We start from the raw sequence: 10,406 nt of genomic DNA, 5'->3' as shown, positions 1-10,406 counted from the left end.
GAGTTGAATTACTGAAATAAATTAACTTTTCCACGACATTCTAATTTATTGAGATGCACCTGTATATATGGACATATATATTATTGATTTCAGTTTAGAGCATTGCATTATGGGATCAGTGGTACACGGGTGCTCTGGCTATATATTTAATGTTTTGAGTATAAAAAAAAAAAAAGTCCATCCACGTAATCTATGCAAAAAGAACATTTGCATACTCAGTATGTTTCAAAACCAGTGGCTAGTATGACATTTCAAACATATTGTTAGTCAAACCTATTTTTCTTATCTTGTCACGGGTTGATTGCTTCATGGGTGATGCTGATGTGTGTTTCTCTGATTGGTTCAGGGATAATGATTTCGACTATCTGGAGTTCCGGCTGTGGATCGGTCTGTGGTCTGCTTTCTTGTGTCTGGTCCTGGTCGCCACAGACGCCAGCTTCCTGGTGCAGTACTTCACCCGCTTCACAGAGGAGGGGTTTTCTGCTCTCATCAGCTTCATCTTCATCTACGACTCCTTCAAGAAAATGCTCAAACTGGCTCACCATCATCCAATCAACTCAGACTTTAACATGGACCTGGTCACGCAGTACGGATGCCACTGCAGTCCTCCAGACGGTGAGACGATGACTGAGTGAAGAAGACAGTCAGATAGAAAAGTGTTTGTGCCAAAAAGAATCAGTTTTTATATAATCTTTATTAAATTTGTATTAATGTTATTATTATTGATATATTACAATAATAATAATATATTAACATTATTGCTTGTTTTCAGAGAAAATATCTTAATATTTAAAATAAATTTTATTGATAAGTTGTTACTTTGTTTGAATGTTTTACATTTTCTTTCAATTATGCACATGATTTTGATATCCTTACCAGAAAACAACACATAATACTCATTAAGAAAATGTTTTGTGTTTGATTTCTGATTATTTAATGTTGCATTTAACACTGCAACATACAGTAGAGTTTCCTGATGTGCTTTTCTTCGTTAGGCATTTTTAATTGGTGACTGGTACATTTTCAGTTATTATAGCTTTTTTTATGAATCATGTCATTCGCATTTCTTTTCGAATTTTTATACATGCTATTTATATATTTATTTTTATTTTTCTATTTTTGTAATAGTAGTAATATAGTAACATAAATACTTGTTTTCAGAGAAATATATATCAGAGAAATATCTTAATATTTAAAAGTGTATTCTTTTTTTACTCTATTGACAAATGGTTACTTTTTTTGAATTTTTCATATTTTATAATTCATATCATATAATTCAGATTTTTTAAAATGATTATACATGCTGTTTTCTTTCATATTTACTTTACAGATCAATTTCTTTATTACTTATCTCTGTCTTATTAATTAATTAATTTATTTATTTTTATAAATAATGTATTAATAGTAATATATTAACATTGATTATTTTTTTAAAGAAAATATTATATTTAAAAGTTTTTTAAGCTATTGACAAATTATTTTGTTTAAATATTTTACATTTTGTAATTCACATCGTATAGTTCACATTTTTATAATTGGTACACATGCCATTTATTTATTTAAATATATTAATATACTAATAGTAATATATTAACATTAATTCTTTCAGAGAATATATTGTAATATTTAAAAGGTTTTTTTTACCCTATTGACAAATTGTTACTTTGAATATTTTACATTTTCTTTCAGTTTTGCACATGACTTGTATATTCTTATTAGAAAACATGACAAAATAGTAATCAAGAAAATGAGTCATCTTTTGTGTCTTTGATTCAAAAGGCAACATTTCAGCTCTGTACATGGAGAAGATGGAGGTCCTGATGAACAGCACTGGACAGGTAGATGCTCTGTGTGTTTGTGTTGATCATTATTCAATTATTAAAATACCCACAATGCATCAGTACACTCAGATAAATTAAAAACTGCCATTTTTGACAAGTTACTGCACATATCATAAACACATATGATATTTAAAAAGACTAAAAAGTTTTTTATTGATATGAATGAGGATAATTGTTCATGTTTGTGTTTGCGCAGCAACATCTGAATGCGACCTGGGCGTCTTTGACTCGTTCTGAGTGTTTGGAGTGGGGCGGTCAGCTGGTGGGCCCGGCGTGTGAATACGTCCCTGATATCACACTGATGTCCTTCATTCTGTTCTTCGGCACATACACCTGCTCCATGGGTCTGAAGAAGTTCAAAACCAGCCGATTTTTCCCAACTACGGTACACACACACACACACACACGGTCATCATCACTCATTAATGAGGATCTTAATTGGCTTATGCTATACTCATGAGAATATTCATCCTTACAGGACTTGGACACCCTGCCCACACACACACAGACAGACTTTAAGCTTCAATCTGAAACTCATTGCTTCTGAATTAAAGCATCTTTTGGTTTGGCAGCTGTAATGGAAAATAGTCCATCACTGATCCGTCCAAAAATGCAGTAGAATATTACCAGTCTGCACTCATTAAAACATCATAAATCTTCATTAATCTCCACTAATTAGAGATTACAGATTTAAAGATGATAGTTTTCACTTTCGATTCTGGTGTTTATAGTGCATTTCTAGTCAGTGATCAGTGATGTGTTTGATTTTGATTGTTGAGTATTGCATGTAACAGCACTACATGCAGTTTACTAATGAGCTTTTCTTTATTAGGCATTTTTGATTTAGACATTTTTGCATCCTCTTTTTTACATACATGTAAAATGCGCCCATCCTGTATGGTATATTTATTTTTTTTTTTACATACATTTTTATTTGTTATAACTGCCTTATTATAAATCAAATCAATTATTTTATTTTATTTTATTTTATTTTATTTTATTTTATTTATTTTATTTTATTTTATTTTAGAGATCAAATCCTATAGTTTTTTTTGTATATCTTACTTTGCTTAAAAATACGGCACATGATTGTAAGTGAACTACAAAAAAAAATTAAAAAAAGATGGAAAAGATCAAAGAGATGGTGACTGCATCTAAAAAATTTCACTTTTCCCTTTATGCATTTATATTAAAAATTATAATTATTAAATAAAAAAAAATAAATAAATACTGATCACAGTTGTTGAGTATTGCATTTGACAAATAACTGTTTTATCATTAGTTTTGAGTCTTCATGCAGATTTGTACATTTTATTATAGCTCTTTTGTTATAAATCATATAATTCACATTTTGTATAATTATTATACATGCTGTTTGTAATTATTTTCTATAATAATATAATTGTAATGCATCTGATAAGGCCGAGCGTTACATAATACAAGTACTACATTAACATTAATAATTGTTTTCATATTTAAAAGTTATTTGTTTTATTTTATTTGAGAAACATAAAATAAATAATAAAATCTCGATGCTGAAAAAAAGGCCTGTGTTATTTGTTCATAGTCTGAACTATTTGAACTGTTAATGTGAATTCATATGCTGAATGGTTGATTATATTTCGCAGGTCCGCAAACTGATCAGTGATTTCGCCATTATTCTGGCCATTTTGATCTTCTGTGGTGTGGACGCGCTCGTCGGTGTGGATACACCCAAACTACTAGTGCCAAGTGAATTCAAGGTGTGTATGTGTGTGATGAGTGGGTTTAATGTCTTTGTGAGGGAACTTCTATGTTACAGTAATCCTTTAATAGTACCATATTATTATTATTATTAGTATTGCATATATTATTATTGTCATACCTTCAATCCACTCACTGAAGTCCGACACTTGAAACCTCTAATACGTGTGTGTCACAAACAGACACAACTGTGCGTCCTGTGAGAATCCAGTGCTCGTATTGTTACCGCAAAACCTGTATCGGCACAAGCTGAATCAATATAACTTTCATTAGTAATGTTAACAAACCATAATACATGATATAATATATAACAGATCAATAGATAATTTAGTTTCAAATGTAATTATGATGCTCATATTTCTATTTGAATGTAGATAAACTACATAATTTATACATGCATTTATATAATGTTTGCTGATGAAAGTTATTATAAAGTGTCATGCTAAAACAAATGTTGAATTTATAAAATATTGTATTAAATTAAATATTGTATACTACATATTTATTAATTTGAATACATAAATATATAAAAAGATATATATGTATGTGTATATGTCTTTACATACTGTATGTACTATATGTTTATATATAAATTATTTAATTTAAATATTTAAATACTTAACAGAAATATATTTAAATATATATTTAAAATGCATATATGTACAGTCAAACCAAAAATTATTCAGACACCAGATATAATAGTGTGTGCAGGACACTATAGTTCATTTATGTAAGTGAGGATAGCAAAAAAAAAAAAAAAGTAAAATGTGACATATTATACCCAAAAATTCGTCATACAATGGATTACCAGTAAAATTGATCAAAATTTGGGACCAAAAATTATTCAGACACTTTGACCTGACCATGTTTCTTAATTGTTATCCAGATGAATTTGTTCTGACACGGTTTAACTCTTGAGTTCTTTACCATTTTCTAAACTATAGCGAATAAACTGTGATAATGTGTGAAATGTTGAAGGCGTCTGAATAAATGTTGGTTTGACTGTATATAATGTAACATATGATGTATAAAATATAAAATATGTGTGTAATTTAGATGTAAAAATAATTAAAAATATATAATAAATATATAATTAATTAAATATATATATATAAATAAATATATATATATATATATATACAGGGTACGGAAAGTAGAATACTTTCCGTACCCACTGTATATATGTGTGTGTGTGTGTATGGTATATATATTATAAAATAATAAAATATATATAAGAAAAAAATAATAAATGTACATTTATCAAAAAATAAAAAAGTATATAATACAAATATATAATAAAATATATCCAAAATACAAAATAAGTGTAATGTAAATGTTGTTGTTTTTTTCATTTTATTTAAATTTCTAATTATCCTGTATTTTTCTACCCTAAATAGCCGACGAGTCCAAATCGTGGTTGGTTTGTTCCACCGTTTGGAGGAAACCCGTGGTGGGTTTACCTGGCGTCACTCTTACCCGCTCTCCTGGTCACCATCCTCATCTTCATGGACCAGCAGATCACAGCGGTCATCATCAACCGCAAGGAGCACAAGCTCAAGGTACAAATGGCTGATGAGGAAATCTTACACAAACTCTGGGGCTGTTGTGGAATATTATGAGGGATTATGGTCAGAGGATTACACCGCTGCACGCTAACCACCGCTATTGTTTCAGTCGAGACCAAGCGGCAACCTCCCGCTCTCTCTTGTGAAGCCAACACGGAAGTGACTTAAACTGTAATTCATCGACTGGCCGCTAGAGGCTGGCTGCAAAAGGGAGTCAATCCCATAGACTCCCCATGTTAAAATGCCCAACTTTACAGCAGAAAAAAAACATGTTTTCAGCCTGGTTCAAAAAACGATTACAAAAAATTATAGTTAATTTTGCCCTTCATGACAACTGTGAGGGGGGTGAATTTTTTTTATAACTCATCCGTTTAAATTATATTAAGCCTTAAAGTTCTGCATAATTAAGGGCGTGGCCACTTGAGTGACAGGTGGATTGCCGCTGCTGTCACCACCGTCGAGCTAGGTGGGCGTGGTTTCAGCATCAAGCCCCCGCCTCTTTGCCCATTTTCGATTATCTGGGAGTGACGCGCGGTGACGCGCTGCCAAGATGGCGATGGCCAGCTCCGCCCACTTTTGAGCTTCAAAAACGCTCTTCGGAAACCTACGGGTGACGTCACGGACACTACGTCCATGTTTTTATACAGTCTATGGTCGAGACAGGACTTAGATCTCAAACACACAATGCTGTGCTTAATATGGAGAACTGATCATTTACTGTAGGTGACGAGTGTTATTTTTCTCGCTCTGAGTGCAGAAGGGAGCCGGGTATCACCTGGACCTGTTCTGGGTCTCCATTCTCATGATCGTGTGTTCGTTCATGGGTCTGCCGTGGTACGTGGCAGCAACCGTCATCTCTATCGCACACATAGACTCTATCAAGATGGAAACTGAGACCTCAGCACCCGGAGAACTGCCCAAATTCCTTGGAGTCAGGTGAGGGGAAAAGTCAAAATGCATTGAAATCTTGAGGAAAACTTAGCTTAAATTACGCTTAACCGTATTTTAACTAGACAAAAATTTATTACAGCATCAAAGAGTCTGTCCTTGCTAAAAGACAACCGATTAAACAAGTTTAATATACCATTGTGTGGAGCAGCATTTTAGACCAATGAGATTTCACTGTGGGCGGGGCTACACAGCACAATGTGAATAAATAGACCATAAACAACCAGCGTAATGTGTAAAGATGGATCAATATGGATTTTTACATCCCTGATTTCAATATCTACATAGAATGTGGATGATATAATGCATAATCCATAATGTTCCATAATGTAATTTTTTAATAAAATATAAATAAAAAACTTCTGTGCTGCTGACTTTCGATTATTTTAACTTGAAGTGCTAAAATAATGGTAACACTTTACAATAAGGTTTCATTTGTTTACATTATTTAACTATATTAGTTAACATGAACTATACTTACACAGCATTTATTAATATTAGTTCATGTTAGGTTCAACAGTGACTAATACATTATTAAAATCAAAAGTTGTATCTGTTAATATTAGTTAATGTCCTTTGAACTAACATGAACGTTAAAGTTAATAAATGCTGTAAAAATATTTTTTTCATTGTTAATTCATGTTAATCTGTTACCAAATGAGATCTTACTGTAAAGGGTTACCATAATAACTAAAACTAAATAAACTAAAAATTAATAAATGAAAATAATAACTATATAGACAAATTTAAAAAACCTAATAAAGATAACAAAATTACTAAAACTTCAACTAAAATGCATTAAAAACGGCTAATAAAAAATAAAATTGAATTCAAAATATTAATAAAAATTATAATAGTATCTCAATGATACTAAAATAACACTGATGTAAATGTAAATATAATGCCAGTGTATATACACTATATAATTTATTGACATCACGTGAGATAAACACCTATTTTGCACAGTATTTACTCAAAATTCATTAATAAAATGAAAAGCAGAAGTAGTTTATCATCCATTAGTATTTATTATCCGTTGATGAGGCTGTCGGTGGAACTGAGGAGGAAGCAGCTCTCATGTTTTATCAGTCAAGCAGACATACAGTAGTGCTAATAATCCCAAAATTACTAAATATCTTAAATAAATGATCTGATATATGAGTTTATCACTAGTAATGTGTAGCTTTATTGTGTCACGTGTTTTGATTCAGTTCACCAGACTGTGGCTCATGCTTGTTTGGTCGATTCTTTCTCATGCAGGGAGCAGAGAGTCACAGGAACAATGGTGTTTATTTTGACGGGTCTGTCGGTCTTCATGGCCCCCATTCTGAAGGTTTGAATTTTCATATTTATTCAACTCTATCTACACTGTCTGTCTGTCTGTCTGTCTGTATCTTGTTCTATCTGTCTGTCTGTCTGTCTGTTCTATCTATCTATCTATCTATCTATCTATCTATCTGTCTGTCTATATCTTGTTCTATCTATCTGTCTGATTTCTTGAATTCATTTCTGAGGATTTTTTTTTTTAAATGACTGCTTGATTATCAGAATAAAAAAAGCACAAAAAGTAAAAAGTTTTCTTTCTATCTATCTATCTATCTATCTGTCTATCTGTCTGTCTGTCTGTATCTTGTTCTATCTATCTATCGGTCTGTCTGTCTGTCTGTCTATATCTTGTTCTATCTATCTATCTATCTATATCTGTCTCTTGTTCTATCTATCTGTCTGTCTGTCTGTCTGTATCTTGTTCTATCTGTCTGTCTGTCTGTCTGTCTGTATCTTGTTCTATCTATCTATCTGCCTGTCTGTATCTTGTTCTAGCTATCTATCTATCTGTCTGTCTGTCTGTCTATATCTTGTTCTATCTTTCTATCTATCTGTCTGTCTGTCTGTCTATCTATCTATCTATCTGTCTGCCTGCCTGTCTTGTCGGTCGGTCTGTCTGTCTGTCTATATATTGTTCTATCTATCTATCTATCTATCTATCTGTCTGTCTGTCTATATCTTGTTCTATCTATCTATCTATCTATCTATCTATCTGTCTGTATCTTGTTCTATATCTATCTATCTATCTGTCTGTCTATATCTTGTTCTATCTATCTGTCTGTCTGTATCTTGTTCTATCTATCTATCTATATCTTGTTCTATCTCTATCTATCTATCTATCTGTCTGTCTGTCTATATCTTGTTCTATCTGTCTGTCTGTCTGTCTGTATCTTGTTCTATCTCTCTGTCTATATCTTGTTCTATCTATCTATCTATCTATCTGCCTGTCTGTATCTTGTTCTATCTATCTATATCTTGTTCTATCTATCTGTCTGTCTGTCTGTATCTTGTTCTATCTATCTATCTATCTATCTGTCTGTCTGTCTCTGTCTGCCTGCCTGTCTATATATCTATCTGTCTGTATCTTGTTCTATCTGTCTGTCTGTCTGTCTGTATCTTGTTCTATCTATCTGTCTGTCTGTCATCTATCTATCTGTCTGTCTGTCTATCATATATCTATCTATCTATCTATCTATCTGTCTGTCTGTCTGTCTATATCTTGTTCTATCTATCTGTCTGTCTGTCTGTCTGTCTATAAAACATTACATATATTAAATATATAAACATTTAAAATGTGCATTATTTATAAATATTTATAAATGTATAAATTATTTATAAATATTATATTTATTGTGCTATTACTATCACTGTACCATGGTACTGGCACAGTTCTTTTTTGTAAAGGTTGGTAATCCATGGCACTATGGTATAATTGTGATACATGTCCAAAAACCCATTAAACCATGTATAATTGTGTACTTACTGCCCCCTACTGGACATGTACTTTGTAAACATCCCAGTTTGGTAATGGATTTTGACCTGTATGTGGGAAAAACGTCATACCAGGATGTAAAATAAGACCGAGGCTTTCATTTCTGTGTGCTTTTTGACAATAACACAAATTCTGTTTCATTATAAGCTGTTTGCATTGCTCAAATCTCCTCCTTTGAAGCATATTATGTTGAGAAGGTTGGATTTGGGGTGTGTTTGATGGATACAGCCTTTTGTCTTTGCGCAACCTTTGATTCTGTATGTGTTTACATATTGCTTTATGTGTATGAAGACAAATTGAAGCTGTATTATTGATATAATGCTATAATACAGTGTGTTTGGTTTGATCTCTGCAGTTCATCCCTATGCCTGTCCTGTACGGTGTGTTCCTCTACATGGGTGTCGCCTCTCTCAATGGCGTCCAGGTGAGTTCATGCAGCTTAGCGAGAGTCATGTTACTGTTCTGCAGAAAGAGACCCTAATCTTCCTGACTATCTGATCTCTGCTGGAGCCTGGGAACCCGACTGATTCCAGAACTTGATCCGAGTTCAGGAAAGTCAGGATAAATCAGGCGTAGGCAGGATTTTCATGGTGCAATATGCCTGGATAAACCTAGAGCACTTCAGGACAGATCTGTGCATCAAAATAATTGTGCTTGCTGTTAAACCTTGAATCATAAGTCATCCTGAGCCTTTTACATCTTTCTAAGTGATCAGACTTAATATATTTGTCTTTTTTATTATATAAATACTATATTTTTATTATATGCAATTCATTTATTTATTATTTATATTTGTTTTTTGTAAGTTTATTGTACATTTTTCTGATAACAGGAAATAATAAATTAAATATTAAATTGCATTTTTATTTTTAAAATAGAATACATACTGTATATATTTGAATAGGATTATTTTAGTGGTTTTATTTTTATAGATTTTTTTTTTTTCAAGAATATTTTCAATACTTTGCACTATGGAAATTTTTCATTTGCATTTAAATTTTTTCACTGATTATTTTCAATGTAATATAATTTTATTAAAAAAAGAAATGCAAATAGAATATAAATTGAATATATTATTTTATTATTATTATTTATTTATGTATATTTATATATGTATATCATATTTTTTATATTCTTATATTTTATATTTATTTTTTACAATGTTGTGTATACTTATACTTATATACTTATAACATTTCACATAATTTTAGATTGAATTTTCAGAATATTGTTTGTTTTTTACATTTTTGTGACAACAGGATATCTGCCTCTAAATAAACTGAATATGAATATGAATGAACTATGACTTTTTTTTGTGTATGTAGTTTATGGATCGTCTGCAGCTCTTGTTGATGCCTGCAAAACACCAGCCAGATCTGATCTACCTGAGGCACGTACCGCTGAGACGGGTTCACTTCTTCACCTTCATACAGGTGTGTGTGTGTGTGTGTGTGTGTGTGTGTGTGTGTGTGTGTGTGTGGTCACATGCTC

At 31.8% G+C, this 10,406-nt stretch overlaps 1 protein-coding gene across 7 annotated transcripts in view; it reads left to right on the top strand.

Annotated features, from left to right (window-relative positions):
* LOC107675739 (electrogenic sodium bicarbonate cotransporter 1-like) overlaps positions 1–10,406 on the top strand; it is a 52,857-nt gene that overhangs the window by 38,594 nt on the left and 3,857 nt on the right. For all 7 annotated transcript variants that reach the window (XM_016470156.1, XM_016470152.1, XM_016470153.1 and 4 more), the window contains 9 exons: positions 347–615; positions 1,780–1,838; positions 2,038–2,226; positions 3,470–3,583; positions 4,982–5,143; positions 5,907–6,085; positions 7,358–7,430; positions 9,271–9,339; positions 10,241–10,348. In XM_016470156.1, the coding sequence (XP_016325642.1) occupies positions 347–615; positions 1,780–1,838; positions 2,038–2,226; positions 3,470–3,583; positions 4,982–5,143; positions 5,907–6,085; positions 7,358–7,430; positions 9,271–9,339; positions 10,241–10,348 (1,222 nt within the window). The remainder of the gene's footprint in view (positions 1–346; positions 616–1,779; positions 1,839–2,037; positions 2,227–3,469; positions 3,584–4,981; positions 5,144–5,906; positions 6,086–7,357; positions 7,431–9,270; positions 9,340–10,240; positions 10,349–10,406) is intronic.

This window comes from Sinocyclocheilus anshuiensis, unplaced genomic scaffold (genome assembly GCF_001515605.1).
Source record: "Sinocyclocheilus anshuiensis isolate Anshui unplaced genomic scaffold, SAMN03320099.WGS_v1.1 scaffold708, whole genome shotgun sequence".
Taxonomy (NCBI): Eukaryota; Metazoa; Chordata; class Actinopteri; order Cypriniformes; family Cyprinidae; genus Sinocyclocheilus; species Sinocyclocheilus anshuiensis.
Note: the sequence above shows the minus strand (reverse complement) of the source record. Positions and strands in the feature narration are given on the sequence as shown.